The sequence below is a fragment of the Pipistrellus kuhlii genome, unplaced genomic scaffold, assembly GCF_014108245.1.
Source record: "Pipistrellus kuhlii isolate mPipKuh1 unplaced genomic scaffold, mPipKuh1.p scaffold_m20_p_3, whole genome shotgun sequence".
In the NCBI taxonomy this organism is placed as follows: domain Eukaryota; kingdom Metazoa; phylum Chordata; class Mammalia; order Chiroptera; family Vespertilionidae; genus Pipistrellus; species Pipistrellus kuhlii.
The window spans coordinates 43,433,091-43,453,498 of record NW_023425529.1 but is presented as its reverse complement, the minus strand read 5'-3'; the positions used below and the strand labels follow the sequence as shown (position 1 = coordinate 43,453,498).

The 20,408-nt window shown below is 48.4% G+C and overlaps 2 protein-coding genes across 9 annotated transcripts in view; one reads left to right on the top strand and one right to left on the bottom strand.

The window, feature by feature from the left end:
• Nucleotides 1–1,450: 1,450 nt before the first annotated feature.
• Nucleotides 1,451–19,867, top strand: CSRNP2 (cysteine and serine rich nuclear protein 2). Of its 4 annotated transcripts, none has more exons than XM_036457887.2 (5): nucleotides 1,451–1,713; nucleotides 6,456–6,692; nucleotides 7,713–7,972; nucleotides 13,465–13,761; nucleotides 15,665–19,867. In XM_036457887.2, exons 2-5 carry the CDS (start codon nucleotides 6,542–6,544, stop codon nucleotides 16,583–16,585), a joined length of 1,629 nt encoding a protein of 542 aa, XP_036313780.1. In that variant the 5' UTR covers nucleotides 1,451–1,713; nucleotides 6,456–6,541; the 3' UTR covers nucleotides 16,586–19,867. The 4 variants fall into 4 exon arrangements, with proteins under 4 accessions (XP_036313780.1, XP_045443941.1, XP_036313779.1 ...); XM_045587985.1 differs by lacking the exon at nucleotides 1,451–1,713 and adding an exon at nucleotides 2,063–2,478; XM_036457886.2 differs by lacking the exon at nucleotides 1,451–1,713 and adding an exon at nucleotides 2,655–5,021 and having other exon boundaries at nucleotides 6,453–6,692.
• LETMD1 (LETM1 domain containing 1) overlaps nucleotides 17,571–20,408 on the bottom strand; it is a 13,950-nt gene continuing 11,112 nt past the window's right edge. For all 5 annotated transcript variants that reach the window (XM_036457901.2, XM_036457895.2, XM_036457900.2 and 2 more), the window contains one exon: nucleotides 17,571–20,406. In XM_036457901.2, the coding sequence (XP_036313794.1) occupies nucleotides 20,336–20,406 (71 nt within the window). In that variant the 3' untranslated portion in view covers nucleotides 17,571–20,335. The remainder of the gene's footprint in view (nucleotides 20,407–20,408) is intronic.

Genomic DNA, 20,408 nt, shown 5'->3' with positions numbered 1-20,408 from the left:
AATAAACATTAATCTTCACAAAACCCTACAAGATACATACTGGTGTCTCCAATTTTGCAGATGAAAAAACTATGGCCCAGGGAAGTTAGGTACATTGTTGAGGGTCACACTACTAGTGAGTGGAGGAGTTGGGGGTTATATTCAGGCTGTCTGGTTCCAGGATCACATGTTATATCACACCTACATTTTGGCAGATAGGGAATTGATCAATACCTGGTTCCCTAAGGACTGATTTTTGGGGATCTGCTCCTGTTTCATTTTGCAGTGTTGTTTCCTAGCCTCTTGGAGTCTCATGTCACTTAGGGGAGAGGCATGGAATTCTTGGCATTTTTTTTTTTTCTCCCAAGCTACCCTACCCTCTAGATCTGGCTCCATAGTTCTTGGTTGTAGTGCAAAGTTTGGCTTTGGAACCATCCTAACCTGAGTTTAAATCCTACCATCTATCAATCCAATAAATATCCAATAAATATATATTGAGCTCCTAAATGTTGAATACCAGGCTTTGTACTGGGTACTGACCATATAATAAACAAAACAATTCCTTGCTCACATGGAATTTAGTCAAGTGAGAGAAGACTGAAAAACATAAATGTATTTCAGATGTTAAATGCTGAGAAGAAATATAAGGCAAGGGGAGAGAGACTAAAGGGAAACCCCATTTTAGCAATAATGGTTACACAGGTCTCTGATAGGGGACATTTGAGCAAATATTAAGGAAGTGTGGCTAATTGGTGAAAAGTGTGTTCCAGGCAAAACGCCTTGAAATGAGAACATGATTGTCCAGTTGAAGGAACTGCAAGGAGGCCAGTGGGCCAGTATTAACAGCAGAGTAAGGGAGGGGGAAAGGAGAAGGTAACACGATGATTAGGATTGGGGGGCGAGGGAGGATGTGAGACGGTCAAAGATGCACCTATCTCTTGTAGGGCCTTATAGGTCAAGGAAGAGACATTATTATTCTGAATGAGATAGACAATCAAAGCAGGATGTCCTTGGTAAAAATAATTTTTGAAAGAAAACAAATCAATCCGTCAATACATATTGAGATAACTCAATACATCGCTTGTATTTTCTTCTCTCTACACTGGGCAGGCTGCAGCAAGTCGTGCTGCTTAAGAAGACTAAGCTATCCCATGAGCGAGCTACGGGGGTTTTGTTGTTTCGTAGGCATGGGAGTGTGGTTATGGGAATTCGTCTCGTCATTGGACATTGGTAGCTGAGTGCCTCCCCTCCCCAAAAAGCTGCCGCGGCGCCACACTCGCACTCCTGGGGACTGCTGCAGCACCGACCCCGCCTCGCCAGCCAGTTCGCACCAGAGTGTTAGCTCCTGCCGGCCGCCGCCTCCAACTCCCAGCATGCTGGTGGGCGTGGGGCCCGCACGCAGACTCCATTTCCCAGCCTGCCCCGGGGCCCGGGCGGACGTGCCGGCGCCTATAAGAGCCAGAGCGCTGGGGCCGGAGCCTATTGTTAGCCGGAGCCGGGTCGGTTCTGGGCGGCTGCTGCCGGGGACGCCGAGGTGCCGGAGCCGGCCGCCCTCTGCTGCCCGCGGGCCGCCCTGCCCACCCTCCTCCCTCCCTCCGGGTCCTGCCTGCCGGGGAGCTGCCGGCCGAGGTCGCGGCCCCAGGACCGGCGCTCCGCTCCCTCCTCACCAGCGGGCTAGGGCGGCGGCGGGGGCGGCGGCGACCATCGCGGGAGGAGGCAGCCTCGGCGGGGCCGGTAATGGGCCTGGGGCCGCGGGGCGGGGGTGTGGGCCGGCGGGCGGCGGCGGGGGAGTGGTCGGCGCGGAGCCCCGCGGATGGAGGGTGGGAAATGCGGGAGCGGCCGGGGGGCGGGGAGCGCGGCGCCGCTGGAGGGGAGACCCGGGAGGGAGCGGCGCGGAGGTCCGGCCGGAGCGCGGGGGCCGCCCGGGAGGCCGAGGGGCGGCGGGCAGCCGGCGGGACCGCGGCGAGGCTGAGTTCGCGGAGCGGAGCTGATGCGGGATGGAGCGGAAGGGAGGGAGGAGAGGGGGACGGGGGAAATGTGGGAGGAGAGGTGGGGATCGTGATGAGCGGGCAGGGAGGGGAGGGAAGGGAAGGGATGGGGAGGCCGGGCAGGGGCTGCGGGAGATAAGAATGAGCGGGAAGGGTGAGCCGGGGAGAGACGGCCGGGAGCTGGGGGGGTTCCCAGAGGGCGTCCATCAGGGGGAACTGGCAACTCGGCATGTCCTTTCGGCTCAGGTTCCCCGTGCAGCCCCCGTGTTCCTGGCGTCGTGTGGGAAAACGGAAGCATCTATCGCTTGCCCCCGGTGGCTAGCTGGATCTCCGCCGCAGGCCCGGGCACGCCGCTGACTGCCACTCATCCCTTCTCGGGCCGTGGTCCTGATGCGTCCTTGTCAGGGAGTTTATAGAGTGGCATGTGACACGCCAGCCTCTCTTCCATATCCAGTGTTAGAAGTTATCCCCGAGAGACAGTTGTCCCCTGCCCTGCAGTTTTCAGCTCAAGGTAAATCCATAGTTGGTTCACATTCCCCTTTTCTGTACCGACTCTCCGCCTTGCAAACCTCCCGAGCCGGAGGAGGTCGGCGTGCACAGCGTGGTACATGACCGGTCTCCTTGAGAGGGAGTCTCCCTGCGGCAGCATGCTCCGGTTCTTCAGAGGTCTGTGTCCTCCAGAGGAGGGTGGTCAGGCCTGGAGAGCCGCGTCCAGCCTGGCGTGGGGCGGTCCGCACCAGGGAGTGGTGGAGGGGGCGCCCTTGAAGTACCCAGTGTAAAGGAGGTCTTCACTTGCGTTCCTTAAAGATTCGTGATCCTGTCATCACAAGGACACATTTCCACAAAATTCATGGTATCTGCAAATGAACCAGAATGTATTGTAAACGGAGACACAGGACAGGTCATCTCACTCAGGCTTATCACCCTGAGCAAGCCCGCCTTCCTGTACCCTCGCTACGGATGGTGGTAGCAGCCCCCGTGATCTTACTGGAGGTTCTGGTCCCTTGACCTTTAGCAGAAGGTTGGGTTCCAGCTGAGTGGAGAGGCTTTTTCCTCTGAGATGTATCTTTTCTTTCTTGCTTCTTCCTTTTTTAATTCTTTTAAGAGAGAGGCTTAAAATACCTAAACTTTGCAAATATATTCTGCATCCACAGAATTTGGCGGGGGTCCCTCGCTTGCTAGTCTCATATTCGGGTTTTAAAGGAACCCTCACAGGCCTGGAAAGGCGGAGATCGAGTGCTCAAGTGCACACATGCTGCAGATGTGTTTGTTCGGTGCCAGCCTGATGCCTTCTGTGTGCCACGGAACCTCTGGGAAATGTTCAGCCTGAGCACTTGGGAAGAGACTGTAAAGCATGTAGGCAGAAAGTGTCAGTTGACCTTTCATTTCCCCGGCATTTTAAAGCTTTTATGGAGGTTTGCATTATTTTCTCAAGAGCATTTGTTGTTTGCGTTGCTCATTTTGACAGTTAACTGTCAGTTGTTGCCTGCATTGCTAGTCTCACCTTGGTTATTTCTGTATGGGTGTAAGTGCTGGGAGCATAACTTGTAAGTGTTTCTCTTGAACACCCACATTGATCCTCTGCCGGTTGAGAGGTGGGAACGACTGGTTTCTAATTGTGGTTTGAAAGGAGGTTGGTTTGATAAATTGGAAAATGTGGAGCCTAACTAGTATTCTAGTTGTAAAGCAAGAGCTCTCCAGGTTTATGCTTGGTGCCCAGGGAGCATCTTGATCTAACAAGTTAAGTTCACACCAGAGAGCTGGACAAGGAGACCTGGACTGAAATTTAAATAGATTGGCTGTGAGGACAGAATCGGTGATTTGATTTGATTTGATTTGATTTTAATAACAGTTAATGTTAGAGAACGTGATGCTAACAGACCCTGTGTAGGGTGAAGGGGACTAAGTCATTATGCATGTTATTTACACAGATAGCCATAGATTATTCTCAGGCATTTTAAGTAAAATATTTTTCTGCTGGGTTTCATATCTTTTTATTTTTCTTCCTTCCTTATACCCCTTGTCATTGTCCAGAACCCAGTGTTCCAGGAATAGAAGGGGAAAGACATATAAAAGGGTGAAGGAGAATGGAAAAAGCAGCCAGCAATCCCACTGCACCAGAGTGCACAAACATTAACCTAACGGATGATGCTCCTAAGGGCAACTGGGCGAAGTCAGTGGAGAATTTTGATGATAAAGATGATTTGGGCCCTAGACCATTTGGTTCAGTGGTTAGAGTGTCGGCCCTGGGACTCAAGGGTCACAGATTGATTCTGGTCCAGGGTGTGGACCTCGGGTGTAGGCTCCACCAATTGATACATCTCTCTCCCCCTTCCTTCCACTCTCTCTAAAAATCAATGGGGAAAAAAAAATACCTTTGGGTGAGGATTAACAACAAAAAAGATTTGGACCATACCCAATGCCATTCAGGGCTTAAAGAGAAATAGTCAAAGGGACGCCATGCTCCCAGAGCGAAGGGGACCCCAGGAAAGAACCAGAAGTGCATGTCATAAATCCTGGAGTAAATCCAGGCTGAAGAAAAGGCCGCTTTCCTGTAGCACCACTAGCTGGCTCTCAGTTAAAACAGGCCCGACTTACAACCTTCCTGAGAAAGCAGATGTTCAGCTCAGTTTGAGTTTTCATGTGGTGGATCAGATTTTTAAGTGGGGAGGAAAAATAAAATTTAGTGGTTAACAATATTATTATTATTATTTTTTTAACTCACCCACTTAAGTACTTAATTGCAAAGGTTTCCCCCCCACCTCATGGAGCGGAATGAGAAATGTGTTAGTTAATAGACACCTTTAAAACCATCGCTATTCGTTCAGCTCTCTCCTTACTGTGTCCTAGGAATGTGACCTCTGATGGCAAGATCAGTAACCTGAAGGACAGAATTGATACTTTGGACTCATTTTTAAATTTAATTACAACTCTTATCAAGTACTTGGTTTCTCTCCCCCCTCCCCCCACTCCCTGGCCAAATTTATTTCAGGAATGTCCTTGTCTGAGACCTATATATGGCTGATGTTTCTTAAGTCCATCTTGTGGCTTAAAGGGCATTTAAAAAAAAAATCTGAATAGATCTGGTTGACTATATAGAACTTATCCAAGAGCAGGTAGATTGCTTCCAAGAGACACACACCATCCGGAAAAACAGCCCTGGAGCAGGCATCCCTGACACCACACCGAGTGTATTCTGGGTAGCTGCTCTGCAGTGATGCAGCCGTCTTTCTGGGCAGTGTTGTTATTCCTGCCGCATAATTAGCAACTAGTGAGATCATAGTCTGGGAGATTCTGGCATTACTGAGGCGAAGCAGGGAGGCTTCCTATCGGCACATGTGGCCCCGGCCCCGACAGATTCGGATCCTTGCAAACGAAAGTCCAAAAACAGATCTGTAGCCCAGACTCCTTGGTTGGGTGACAGCTGGTGGAAGACACTGGCTGCCATACTGATGTGACCAGAGTAAATTGTCCTTTCTTCTGCTGTTTGTTGTCCCTTTGCTAGCTTCTTTCCAGAGGGCAGAGGTGGCGAAGCTGTTTTCTTGCACCAGCGGAACCCCATTTTATGGCAGAGTGAGACTGGGAAAGATTGTGGGTTTTGAAGCCAGTGCAGATTCTAATCCAGTCCATTCTTTAGAGCCAAAGTTGACCTTTCGAGGAGCCTGGAGAGACATTGTATCCTTGTGAAGATCTGGGTAAAATGTTTCCTTGGCTGCTGATGTACTTGGAAATTGAGAGCCTAGAACAGCATTTCCCAAAGGGCGCTCCAAGAATCATTTGTTTGCCCCTAAAATGCTCTGGGAAGCAAAGGGTCCCGGATTCAGGTGTGGGGACACACTGCTCTGGGCCCCCCCCCCTGCTCATTAGCATACTAAAAGCCTCTAAGAGGTTAGCCCGCAAACAGTTTTCTAAACGGTTTGACACCGAGGTCCTATTTTCATGTAAAAACCATTAATATCCGCCCAGCTGGTTTCCCTCAGTGGTTGGGGCTTTGGCCGAGGACTGAGGAGTTCTGGGTTGATTCTGGTCGTGGGCACTGTACCTCGGTTGCTTGAATTAGTTTATTTCATATATATACTTTGGGAGATGCCAGGCTGTGTCTTCACTAGGAAAGTAATTGGATCTAGTGTAGGTTTAGGCACCGCCTATTCTGCTTTGACGCCTAGTCCCTCCTCTGGCCCTGGGAGAGCTCTCCTGTGTGATCCAGTGATCCCCCAGCCCCGACGGCAGAACCAAAGGCCTCCCTCCTCGGGAAAGGTGCTGCGGTTACTCATCTGTTATTCTGAGTGGCTGAGGCTGGAGGGGATACGGGAAACAAAGGAGGAGGATGTTGGCCAGAATCAGCAGAGCAATGACCTGATCTGCAGAAAGCAGACGCCATTGCCAGCTCAGGCGCTTTCTCTCTCCAGGCGGAGACCTTCACGCACACACTGGGAGGGGTCTGTCACAGGAAGGACGGGGATGCTGATTCCTCTTCCCCCTGGGCAGAATCCTAATGCGCCTGGCTACCTGGTGGTGAGCAGGGGCTTTGGGGCCAACGTGGTGGGCTCCCCGAGGAAACCCCTGGGAAACCAATGGATGCATTCACGGGCTCGGGTCTCAAGAGGAAGTTTGATGATGTGGACGTGGGCTCATCAGTGTCCAACTCCGATGATGAGATCTCCAGCAGTGACAGTGCGGACAGCTGCGACAGCCTCAACCCTCCGACGACTGCCAGCTTCACACGTGAGTGGGCCACTCCCCCTGCGCACACCCGTCCCTGGCATCAGGGCCCATTGCAGCTCTTAGAGACACTTCTAACCAGCTCTTAGCTCCGCCTTGCTCCAGTATCATAGACAAGTCTGGTTTATCCCAGCTGATTTTACTTAGGCTTGTTTTTGGGTCCCAGGATGGGTGAATTAAACTGAAGGAGGAGAGGAGTCCAGGATTTACCCTTCCCACCAGCGTGAGTCCCATAGAGTTCTGTGATATTGTAGTCTAGCAGGACATAAATCCTTAGAGCCTGAACAAGTGGGCCAACTCCAGATTTCTTAATTCTTCTGCCTCAATTAGTTTCTTGGAAAGAACTTTTGATCAGGGGTTGCCAGTGTACCAAATTGGGCTCTGCCTGCTTTTGTAAATAAAGTTTTATTGGAACATAGCCACACCCATTGTCTATTATTGCTTTCATATTACATTGAGAGTTGAGTGGTACAACAGAGCCCTGATGACCTACAAACCCTAAAATACATACTTCGTGGCCCTTTATAGAAATTTGCCCTCCCATTATGCAACACTATCTAATAGAATTTTCTATTATGAAAAAAAACCTGTTCTATATCTGCACTGTCCCCTCTGGTAGCCATTAGCCACACGTGGCTATTGAGCACTTGAGATGAGAGTACTGTAACTGAGAAGCTGAGTTGTCAATGTTTCATTTTAATTAACATATTTAAATTGACGTGTGTGGCCAGTAACTGCTGTGTTGGACAGTGCAGCTGTACAGGTTGTTTTATCCTGAGAAGATTACCTGGCGATCATCTTCCCAACGGATGTCTAAAAATAGACTTTGTGGTCTGCTTGGGAGAAGTCAGTCACTGTGGACCAAAGTCCTTTCCAGCTATGCATTTCTGACTTGAAAATTAGGACTGTCTCTGGGTACAGGGAGCACCTGTGGATAAGAGTGGAGAGCCCAGATGGATGAGAAAGAATGAGGTCTCCAAACAGGCCTTCGCTGGTCAATAAGATGCTGTGTTCCCTTCCCAGCCACCTCCATCCTGAAGCGGCAGAAGCAGCTCCGGAGGAAGAAGGTCCGCTTTGACCAGGTGACCGTGTACTACTTCGCCCGGCGCCAGGGCTTCACCAGTGTGCCCAGCCAAGGCGGCAGCTCTTTGGGCATGGCCCAGCGTCATAACTCCGTGCGCAGCTACACGCTCTGTGAGTTTGCTCAAGAGCAGGAGGTGAACCATCGGGAGATTCTGCGTGAGCACCTGAAGGAAGAGAAACTGCACGCCAAGAAGATGAAGGTGCCTAGGGGATCTGGGGCCTGTGCTTTCCATGTGCCAGTATGAAGTGGGAAACCATCTAGCCTATTTATTATTATTTTCACACACAACTGTGTGTGTGTGTGTGTGTGTGTTTGTATTTATATTTATATTTATATTTATATTTATATTTATATTTATATTTATATTTATATTTATATTTATATTTTACTGTCGCCCTTCCTTGGCTTGTAGATTCCAGATCTTTCTAGTGAAAGGCTCAGACATGGATGGAATTAGATCTCAGTCTAAGACCCTTTTCGTGTCTGGTGGGGAGTCTACCAGAGATAGCAAAATGGCTTCTCTAGAATATCCTGCCCTTGCCAACCTCAGCAAATTTTTTAAAAAATATATATTTTTATTGATTTCAGAGTGGAAGAGATAAAAACATCAATGATGAGAGAGAATCGCTGATCACCTGCCTCCTGCATGCTCCCCACTGGAGATCAGGCCCACAACCCGGGCATGTGCCCTTGACTGGAATTGAACCCAGGACCCTTTGGTCCGTAGGCTGACACTTGCTCCACTGAGCCAAACAGGCTAGGGCAGCCAATTTTTTTAAAAAGGTTTAAAATGTGAATGAAGGCATTCAAGTTTGCCACCCCTAGGACCTGGGGAAGCAGTGTTTCAGTGCCTTATCAGATGAATATCTCCTGCACAGGGCAGGCTTGGGATCTTTTGTATTGTCTGAAAGGACCCTGCTGTTTCTGTAACCCCCATCACCTCTTTCAGGCAAAAGCAACAGCATTACCAAATGGTTATTTCAGTTTGCATAGCACTGTGCCTGCCACTGATGCTGCACCAGCTCAAGTATAGGAGGAGAGCAGGCCTGGAAGAAGGCCCATCTTAGATTGCTGCCTTAGCACTGCTGGGTACTCCACAGCCATAGTTTCCACCAGTCTGAAAAATGTGCCCCAGAGTTCCTGGTTCCACATTTGGAGAACACTGTTTCAGGCCTGGCCAAGTCTCTTGCGGACCTGTACTGACGTAGGCGGCTGCATGATTGCCAAGGCTGTGGGTGAAATCCTAAGGAGACACACTGCAGTGTGGTAGGGTTGGAGAACTGGTGGCAGCGGATGTAGGTTAATGGGATGTCATTGCTTTCTTCCTTTGAGAGTTCCATGTCTACTTTCCTCGGCCTGCTCCTAAAGCCGTACACCTGTTTTTCTGGCTAGAATGACATTCAGGCTTCCCTCTCTGTGTCTGAGGAATTCCATCACTGACACCATCACCTCCCTACTGCTATAGCAACAGCTGGGCAAATAAACACTGTTCTCATCATTTGCCATGAAGGCTTTCTCCCCTTTCCCCAAGAAGAATCCCTCTCCTAAATCTGGTAGAGGAATTATCTGTCAGAACATAACAGCCTATGGCCTCCCTAGTAGGAGGTCTAGAAATAAATTCAAGGCTTGAGGGATGGGGTTCCAACTTACTAGCAGATGTAGTGAACAGCAGCAATGATGGCATCTAATCCATCATTGTATCTCCCATATACCGTCTAATATTTATTTTGCTCTTGGGCTGCTACCAAAAAGAGAAAAAAGCTGCTGGTGCCTGGCCGGTGTGGTTGAGTTGTTTGAGGGTGGTCCTGTGCATGGAAAGGTTGCCCGTTTGATTCATAGTCAGGGCAGGTGCCCAGGTTGCAGATTCAGACCCCAGTCAGGGTGTGTATGGGCGCGGACTGGTTGATGTTTCTCTCCCTTCCTCTCTATCTAAAATTGTTGGTTTGTTTTATGCCTCGCTGCTTTATTTTTTTAAAATCTTTATTGTTCAGGTTATTACAGTTGTTCCTCTTTTTTCTCCCCCTTAGCTCGCCTCTACCCAGATCCCACCCCACCGTCCTCATCCATAGGTGTACGATTTTTATCCAGTCTCTTCCCAAACCCCCACATCTCTTTCCCCCTGAGAATTGTCAGTCCACTCCCTTTATGTGCCCCTGATTCTATTATATTCACCAGTTTATTCTGTTCATCAGATTTTTTATTCATTTGATTTTTAGATTCACTTGTTGATAGATATGTATTTGTTGTTCATAATTTTTATCTTTACCTTTTACTTCTTCCTCTTCTTAAAGAATACCTTTCAGCATTTCATCGAATACTGGTTTGTTGGCAGTGAACTCCTTTAGCCTTTTCTTGTCTGTGAAGCTCTTTATCTGACCTTCAATTCTGAATGATAGCTTTGCTGGGTAGAGTAATCTTGGTTGTAGATTCTTGCTATTCATCACTTTGAATATTTATTGCCACTCCCATCTGTCCTGCATAGTTTCTGTTGAGAAATCAGCTGACAGTCCTATGGGTGCTCGCTTGTAGGTAACTGTTTTTCTCTTGCTGCTTTTAATATTCTCTTTGTCTTTTGCTCTTGGCATTTTATTTTTTAAATATATTTTATTGATTTTTCTACAGAGAGGAAGGGAGAGGGACAGAGAGTTAGAAACATTGATAAGAGAGAAACATCAATCAACTGCCTCCTGTACACCCCCTACTGAGGATGTGCCTGCAACCAAGGTACATGCCCTTGACCGGAATCGAACCTGGGACCTTTCAGTCCACAGGTCGATGCTCTATTCACTGAGCCAAACCAGTTTCAGCAGTTCTTGGCATTTTAATGATGATGTGTCTTGGTGTGTTCCTCTTTGGATTCCTTTTGTTGGGGGTTCTTTGCACTTCCTGGACTTGTAAGTCTATTTCTTTCACCAGGTGGGGGAAGTTTTTGGTCATTATTTTTTCAAATAGGTTTTGAGTATCTTGCTCTCTCTCTTCTTCTGGCATCCCATAATTCTGATGTTGGTTTGCTTGAAGTTGTCCCAGAGGTTCCTTACACTATATTCATATTTTTGGATTCTTTTTGCTTTTTGCTTTTCTGTTTGGGTGTTTTTTTTTGCTTCTTTGTATTTCAGATATTTTACTTGGTTCTTGCGGTCCTCTAGTCTGCCGTTGGATCTCTGTATATTATTTTTTTATTTCAGTCAGTGAATGCTTAATTTCTAGATGGTCCTTTTTCATATCCTCGAGGGTCTCGCTAAATTTATTTGCTTTTTCTAAAAAATTATTTAAAAACCTTATAACTGTGGTTTTAAACTCTATATCCAGTCATTTGCTTTCCTCCATTTCTTTCATTTGTGATTTGTTTCTTTGTCTCTGTATTTTGGCTGCTTCCCTGTGTTGATAGAGTAGTTTTGTGTGCTAGGTGTCCTATAGGGCCCAGTGGCTCAGCTTCCCCAGTTTCCTAAGATAGACACTCTTGGTGCACCCCTTTGTGGGCTGTGTGCACAGTCTTGTTGTAGTTAAGCCTTGATTGTTGTTGGTATCACTAGGAAGAATTGACCTCCAATTAGCTGTGAGGATCAGCTGTGTCTATGCTGGGAGAACTTCTGTGCTAGAGATACCCTTATTAGGCAAGACTCACTTCAGTGGGACTTTGGTGCTCACTGAGTCTGTCCCTTGAACGTGTCCCTTATGGGTCTGAGGAGTTGAATCTGGATGGTTCCACTTTGAAAACCAAGACTGTACACTGGCTCTTGGATCTCCAAGGAGGTGCTAATTTAGCCTCTGCCTGAGGCTGCCCTGCAGGAGCTACTGAGAGATCTGCAGATTTATCTTCTTTGTTTGGGTTTGGAGGTGCCCAGATGAGGCCCAGCTGTGAAGCAATGCAAGCTGCTGTGGGGCCTTGGGCCTTCTTTTGGATGTTCTGAGTCTCACTGACTCAGATGCAGTTTGTTAGGTAAGATTACAATTCAAAGGACCAGGCTATTCATATGCAAAAGCCTCTGCCCCTAGCTTGGATGGGGTGGAGTCTCAGGGCAGAACACACAGCAGTGGCTTCCTGTCAGCTCTGTCCTAAGAGGCCCCTGGGTCTCAGAGTCCTGCGGTAATTGCTGCAAGCACCTCTGAGAGAAAGCTGCCCTCAAGTTTCAGCCGCTGCAAGACAGTCCAATTTTCCCCTGAATGAGTCTGGGTCTCCAGAGTCCTGCCCAGAACTGGAGTTCAGAGCAGTTGGAAGCTTTCGTCTCCCTCCCACTTCAGAAAGCCGGCCACGTACTTGGTTGCCAGCCCTCTCCTTGCACACCTCTGTACCTCTGCCTTCCACAGCTCCTGGGAGTCTCCGTGAGCTTTTCTCTTTCCTTCTGGTTGAAGAATTTCCACTCAGCCAGCCTCCCTGTGATTCTGGGTGATGTCCGTTTTGTCTTTTAGTTGTAGTTTTGAAATGGTTGTGCTAGGCAGCAATTTAGGTGTTTACCTATGCCGCCATCTTGGTTTCTCTCTCTAAAATCATTTTTAAAAAAAACACACAAAAACTGCGTTTCATCTGCAGCTTTAGTTACCAATAATTTTTTCTAATTCTTACATTACTTTTTTTTCTCTGCCTTTTATCCATATGGAACTCATTATTATGAATAGTATGAGTTGGGACTTTAACCTTATATTTTTTTCCAAAAGACTATTCCCTGTCCCAATACCATTTAATTATTAGAAGGCCCTTTGTCAGTGATAAGAAATGTTACCTCTGTCATGACATATTAAATTCTCACGTCTACATGGGTTTCTTCCTATTGCATCTGTAATCTCTTTCCTGGAGAGGATAGCAGGAGTGAGGGTGATTAGGAGGAAGACAGTGGTGAGACAGACAGGAGCAACCCCGGTACAGATAATAGACTAAGGAATCCTCCGAAGTACCACTTTCTCTCCTTATTTTTCCTGCCCGCAAACAAACAAACAAACAAACAGGTGCGTAGCTTATTGCCCAGGAGTGTTGCATCATATCTCTCCCGGGAGTTGTTCCTTTACCAGCACTGCTCTGTGCTGTCTGATGAAATAAGCCAAACTCTCCAGCAGTGTGGCTTTCATCCTGCTATTAGCTTCCAGAGCCCTGGGGATTGTGAGGCCTCGTTTTCTTTACTTGAATTCTCTAGTGAGTTTTCAAGTGCATCCAGCTATGGATTGTCTTTAACCTGCCCTTCCACTAAGATTCCCTTTTGTGGCTGGCTGTCCCTCTTACCCCAGAGAACCCAGCTCTGCTTGAATCACATATGCCACCCTACCTCACCTATAGCTTTTCTTTGAAATCAAGTAAAAAATGATTAGAAAGGAGAAAGCAAGGGTTTACAAGCCATTAATAGTTTGCTTATATTTTTCTCCTTCCAGTAAAATGCAACTCTCCTATGTATGAATAGATAAGTCCTCACATTGGGAATTCAGGTTCACTGACAAAGATCTGGTAGCCTTGTACTACACTTTAATGAAATTTACTGCCCAAAAGGTGGTTTTGAGTCCTTTTAGGGGGTGCAAATTGAAGGGTGTTTGCAAGCTTACCTCTACACCCAAGGAGCATCCAACTATTAATACACCACACGTGCTGTGGCTGCCATGTGAGCACGGTTGTTTCATTGCAGATCATGCTTCTGCAGAGGCTCCCTGCACGGAGGCTGGTGCTGGTGACGCTGCAGGCTAACCTCTCCTTCCTGTTTCTGGCAGCTGACCAAGAATGGGACAGTGGAATCCGTGGAGGCCGATGGCCTGACGCTGGACGATGTTTCCGATGAAGACATTGACGTGGAAAACGTGGAGGTGGACGATTACTTCTTCCTGCAGCCTCTGCCCACCAAACGGCGACGGGCCCTGCTGAGGGCTTCCGGGGTCCACCGCATCGATGCCGAAGAGAAGCAAGAGCTGCGAGCCATCCGCCTGTCGCGGGAGGAGTGTGGGTGTGATTGTCGGCTGTACTGTGATCCAGAAGCGTGTGCCTGTAGCCAAGCTGGGATTAAATGCCAGGTCAGTCCACGTCAGGCCTGAGGTGGTGTGCCTGCACTAGAGTCGGGTGTGCGGTGCGGGTGCCAGTGAACCTGGAAGGCTACCCATCAGAGGGTGGCTTCCCTGGGCCTGGACACTCCACAACCTCCTCCCCCAGCACGGAAACCAGCACGACAGGATTCAGGCTGCAGAGACAGCGGCCATCTTGTCTGTGTTTTATACCTTGGGGCTGATAAGCAGCTGTCGGCCAATGGAGGAACAGGGGTTAGTAAGTTTAATACTTAGTAGCCGTCTCCTAAATATTGATTGGTTAAAGGAAGCAGGAAAATGAGGTAGGCCTTTAGATTTTATCTTGCAAACACTATTCACAGGGCCTCCACTTCAGTTTTATAAAAATCAATAGTTCTTGGGTGCAGACCTTCAGGCTCACACTGGGCCTGGCAGAGCGTGAATGCCTAGTGTCCACAAAGGAAGCACATCCCCTCCATCGGGCCCATCGTCTCCCCGCTGGCCCGCTGATGGACGGCTTGGAAGACACATCTCAATGAAAACCAGCAGTCCCATCCCGAACGGTGTGTGGGACTTGTATACTGAGGGTGTGGCTGCTGAGTCCTCGTAGCTGAACTGCTGACCAGCCCTTTTCTCACATTTGGGTATCAAATAGCTGTAGTGGACCTAGCCAAACACTGCTTGTCAGACTGAAGTCCCATAATGAATCAGGCTATTATCCACAGACCTGAGGACAGTCCTGATAAGCAGACTGTTCCTAAGAACTGAAATGGAGAGTTCTCTAGGTTGACATCAGAGGAAGACATTGTGTATTTGTATATATCAGCTGACTCATGTTTTTAATTTTATTTTTGCTATTTCCCCCACCCCCACCCCCACCCCTTGGGGATCCAAAAGAGAGAAAAGGAAGTAGAAAGGATCTCCTTTCTAGATGGTCTTGTTCTGTAACTTAGTTGTCTTGGTAACTGCTCTAGAAACAAACTGATCGCCCTGACCGGTTCGGCTCAGTGAGTAGAGTGGCAGCCTTCAAACTGAAGGGTCCCAGGTTCGATTCTGGTTAAGGGCATGTACCTTGTTGTGGGCACATCCCCAATAGGGGATGTGCAGGAGGCAGCTTATTGATGTTTCTAACTATCCCTCTCCCTTCTCTGTAAAAAATCAATAGAATACATATTTTTAAAAAAGCAACGAACTGGTCAGCCATCAGGAAAGATGAAGCGGGCAACGAAAAGCTGGCTCCGTTACTGTGTTGGAGGCTGTTTTGCTTCGTTTCCCCAGAATGCATTTCTTTGGACTAGCTGGGACTTCTGCTCCTTCCGTGCTGTCATCAGAGGACAGGGGCCTTGGGCCCCAGCATTTTATTTTCTCAGTAAACCATGTTAGTTTGGAAAAGTCTTTGAGACACGTAAATTTCTTCTGTTCTGAGGCACGTTAGCATTCAGAGAGGCATCGCGGCACTTTTGAACTTGGAAGGGCCCTTTCATATAATATTTGTCTACTTCTTGTTTGAGAGAGAAGTGAGGCTGCACTGGAAATTAACTACCATCTGTGCTGTGCTAGCTCATGCTGCATCGTTTTGAATTGGCTGTTTTTTGTTTTTGTTTTTGTTTTTATACATTTTATTGATTTTTACAGAGAGGAAGGGAGAGGGATAGAGAGTTAGAAACATGGATGAGAGAGAAACATTCATCAACTGCCTTCTGTACGCCCCTTACTGGGGATTGAGCCCGCAACCACGCTGCACGATCTTGACCAGAATCGAACCCAGGACCCTTCAGTCCACTGGCTGACGCTCTATCCACTGAGCCAAACTGGTTAGGTCTCTTATGAGATCGCAAATGCCACCTGCTTGTTTTGCCAGCCGATGTTAAACTGACGGTCTCCTCTTGCCTCGATCTCCTTGTCCCCGCCTCAGGTGGATCGAATGTCCTTTCCATGTGGCTGCTCCCGGGATGGCTGCGGGAACATGGCGGGGCGCATTGAATTTAATCCAATCCGAGTTCGGACTCATTACCTCCACACCATCATGAAGCTGGAGCTGGAGAGCAAGCGGCAGGTGAGCCGCCCACCCGCCCCAGATGAGGAGCCCTTGCCCGCCGCCAGCTGCAGCCTGACCGGAGCCCAGGGCTCGGAGACACAGGACTTCCAGGAGTTCATTGCTGAGAACGAGACCGCGGTGATGCACCTCCAGAGTGCGGAGGAGCTGGAGCGGCTCAAGGCCGAGGAAGACTCCAGTGGCTCCAGTGCCAGCGTGGACTCCAGCGTGGAGAGCCTGGGCGTGTGCATCCTGGAGGAGCCCCTGGCTGTTCCTGAGGAGCTGTGCCCAGGCCTGACGGCGCCCATCCTCATCCAGGCTCAGCTGACCCCGGGCTCCTCCGTCCTATGTTTCGCTGAGAACGCGGACCACCCAACTGCCTCGGCAGCCACCAGCCCATCCTACTTGAACAGCGGGCCCCTGATCTATTACCAGGTGGAGCAGAGGCCAGTCCCCGGGGCCAACGGAGAGCCTGGTCCGGGAGAAGCCCCACCCTCCCTCCCCAAGGAGAAAGATCTCAACGTCTTCTCCGTCCCCGTTACCTCACTGGTGGCTTGTAGCCCCACAGACCCAGCCGTGTGCAAACCAGAGGCGGGGAAAGCCTCCGCCCTAGAAGCACTGGTGCCCGAAGCTTGTATCCCTGAGGAGCGGGAGAATGAAGACTCCCGCCCCTCGTGGTCCCCCTCCAGCCTCCCCTTCTGCACGGACGGTGCAGAGGGCTGTGCGGCAGAGAGGCCCTCACAGCCCGGCGAGGACCGGCCCCCCGAAGAGTCTTCCCTGGAGCTCCCTCTGGCAGTGTGATGTGGGGCTGGAGCTCTGCCTCCTACCCATTCTCTATTTATTCCCTATTTTACCTGACACCATTTCAGAACAAAACCAGAAGCAGCTGCTGCTCCCATGTTATTTTATTGGGGTCTTAGGGATGGGTGGGAGAGGATTGTTTATACAAGTATTTTTTAAAGGTAACAGAACCAAGGAGACCAGCCCCAGCTTGATCTGGGGACAGTCTCTGGGCAGAGAAGGCCACGTAATGCTGAATACCGAGTTATCTGGGCCATTGGATCTCAGAGGAGACACCAGGTAATTCAAGCAGCTCTTCTTTTCACAGGGGTCAGAATCCATCATTTGAACAGCACGGCAAAGCCCCTCTCCTAAGCTCCAGGCGGCTACACGCTCATTTTTCTCGGTGGTTACTCCGATAGCCCGTTTTGGTGTACTATACGGTCGGAAATGTCACCTGGAGAGGAGGGGAAGAAGGGCCTCCACTTGTGTACAAACCTCCAGGATTTTTAAAAATTGAACCTGCCTTCCCCAGCCCCCTACTTGGTAAATAAGTTAATATTTGACATGTTTGGTGTTCTCTGGCCTGTTCCCCACACTGGGGATTCCTGGGCTGTAACTTGAATTGTTTTTCTTTCTCATGTTCTTAGGTACTAGAGTTTAACTTGTCTGTCTCCCCTCCCCACCTCGCCCCCACCCCTTTGGGAGAAAGAGCTACATTGGCTGGGGATGTGGCTTAAAGAGCCCATGTCCTCTGCGTGCGTCTAGCACCAGCTGTCGGGCAGCTCCAGGCTGGCTCACGTGTTCCCTGGGAGGCCTGTGGAGCGCTCACTGTGTCCACGGGAGCAGCAGGAACAGTGCTGTCTGGAAGGATGAGGACTTCTTGCCATGCTTGCTTTCACCCAGGTGTCCTCCCCCCACCTCCCACCCCCCACGGGGAGATTGGAGCTGTAGAGGAATGTAGGATGTGGCATTCTAAGGTCACCAGGTTTGGTTTTGGTTTTCCTTCTATATCTACCCTTGGTGGTCCTTGGATATACAGGGTTGGAGAGTTCTTAACTATTCCAGTTCACTCCCAGGAACTGCAAATATTAGACCCCTCCATCTTGATATATGAAAATTAGAAATCAACCCATTCTTAAATGCTATATGTAACCCCCAGGTTCCAAAGAGCTAAAGTTCTGATGATAAAGCTGTGGGACTCATTCAGTTCTTGCCTCCATCTGAGGACGCCATTCCTTTTCCTCCCATACCCTCCTACGTTCCTGGATGTACTGCATTGACCACCACTGAATTCACTAGCAAAGTTATCACTGTCTCCGTTTTAAAATGGAGGCAGCAGGGAACAAAGCACGCAGGCATATTTCCACCATGCGTTGTTTCTGGTATGATTTATTAACCAGGAAAGAACAAAGTGAAAATGCTTTTGGTGGGGGAGATAACTATTCCTACCTATCTGGATCATAAAGCCTTCTCTGATATAGCCCTGGTGTCTTAAAGCAGCCTTCATGTATATCAGTAGCATTTTACCTGTAAAATTGCTAAACTGAGCCTGCTAGGCCTTGTACTTAACACAGATACATCTTATAACCCCTTCTTCCTCTCCTGTTCCTGCTTTTGCAGGGTTTGGAGGGAAGTTCTTGAGTATATAGGTCCTTAACACGCTCCATCCTCGAGCCTCACCAGGCAGAGTTGGGCATCTGAGGTACCTGAGAGCTAGATGCTGTCCCTGACTGAGCTGCTGCACTCCCTACCTGAGACTGGTCCCCTCAGATACAAGACTGAAGCTTTAATTGGGAATAGGACTCGATGGAGAAGAATCTTTCTGAAAGTGTGTTGAAAGTGGAGGGTGAGCGCTACACATTCCCTCCTTCGGAAGGATTCCTAATCCAGGAAGTGATTCCAGGTGCTCAATTAAGAGACACGTTATTAGCCTTTGGGATCAAAAGAATTTGACTATTAAACTCATTGCCAACCCCCAAAATAATGACTTTTCTGAAGAAACTAGTTTCTTAATCTAAACCCTACATTAACCCTGTAATTCTGATTCACACTGATCCCAAGCTTTTAAATGCTAAGTGTCGAAATTTAGCATTAACTCTCTTGTTAAGCAAAGGGCCTTTTCTACAATCTCGTCCATCTCACTTCTGGTGCTACTCGAGTTGGACACAATTAGAGCTCATGGTTGCTAGAAAAGCTAGGCCTCTGATCACAGAAGCAGATAGCTTCAACCCCACTCAGTCCAGGCCTAGATAAAAGAAATTACTTTTTATTGCAACGCATTCCTTTCTCACTGTATACAGGTAGTATTTTCAATGTGAATCCAAAGCTTGTCTGGTTCTCTGGAAACAAATTATTATTATTTTTTGCCTTTCAGGTCCTTTACATTGTGATAATGTTGTATTTAAAGAGAATATTTAAATGTAATATTAAAGAAATATTCAAAAGAATGTTGTGTTACTCTTGATCTTGGCAGACCACAACCCAGTTACTTGTTAGAAAAAGAATGCTTCTCGAGCCTGTATATAAAATTAATTAGGTCAGTTAGGGATTGTTAACAATAGAAGTGTTTTATGATGGGAAAACAACGTTCTCTTTGGAGTATCAAGAGCTTGACTTGCCTCATCTGTGTTTATGCCCCTCATCAGCTGAAACAGCCTGGATCCTGCCCTGCTAGGGCTTTCCCTGTCTGTAGTCCCTACTCTTGGGGCCTGGATTCTAATTTCATTGCTTGCTATTTGTATGTACAATCTTCTATTCCTAGTTAGCATTTAAAATCCAGCAACAGGATCAACTTCAAGTCAGTTCCTTCATAACCTCCATCCCATCAGAAAGTTCTGTTCCAACCAATTCTCTCCCCAATGTCCAGTTATGACAGTCTTGTAAAGGAGCCCTAGCAAAATGATTCGAGGATGCATAAGAGAATTTCCAGCAAGTGACTTCAGTCTTTACTTGGGTTTAAAGGCAGTGCTTCATGCATTTACAGCAAGTTACTGTACTACAGACCACTGATGTCCCTTCATAGACAAAAGCTGAACCCAACTTACTATCGCAGACCTCTCCTGGCTGGCTGGGGTTAGTACTGTACAGACTTGATCCATGGGCCAAAGGCAGCCGCTGTCAGTTGGTTGAATGGGTGCACCCCAGTGGAGGTAGCAAAGAGTTTAAGATCCACAGGTTGTGGCACAGCCCAGAAATTAAGACAAGGGTGTGAAGGCTATAAATACTGGGTAAGCAGTCAACAAGGACTTGTAGTTCCTTCTATCTTGTCCATTAGAATGTTCCCATGTTATTCACTAAAAATAAAGGTGGGAAAAGGAAAAGGAAAGAGGTTAACCCAATGAGGGGGACAAAAAAAAAAAAAAAATCCTATTTTTGGTCATCTCAAGGTTGAGGGGAGCATCAAAGTGCATGCAGTTTAAGTAGTGCTGTTCCCCTCAGCAGCCAGAAACAGCTCAAAATATGGCAGTGAGTAAGTCCTGGGCCAAAGCTCATCCCAGAGTCTGAAATTAACATATTCCAGTAACAGCCCAGTTCAGTAGCTGCTTCCAGTTTCAGTTAATTCCAACGAAGTGGGGATGACATCTCCCTAGGGCTACCTCTGGTGAGAGGGTTTGTTCAGCTCCAGCTCCCACGAGTGTACCGCACCGAAGCCGTGGCACCGCTCGTCTGCCGCACACATCCAGCAGTGCGCACAGGCTGCCCACAAGTGCTGTTTGGTCCCACGCTGCCACGCTGATGGCAGGGCAATGGCATCTGCTCCACGCTCACTCAGCGCCGTGTCCCAATGTAGTTGGTGGAAAGCAGGACCACGTTGTGTAGCAGAAGAGACAGCTCAGCTTCT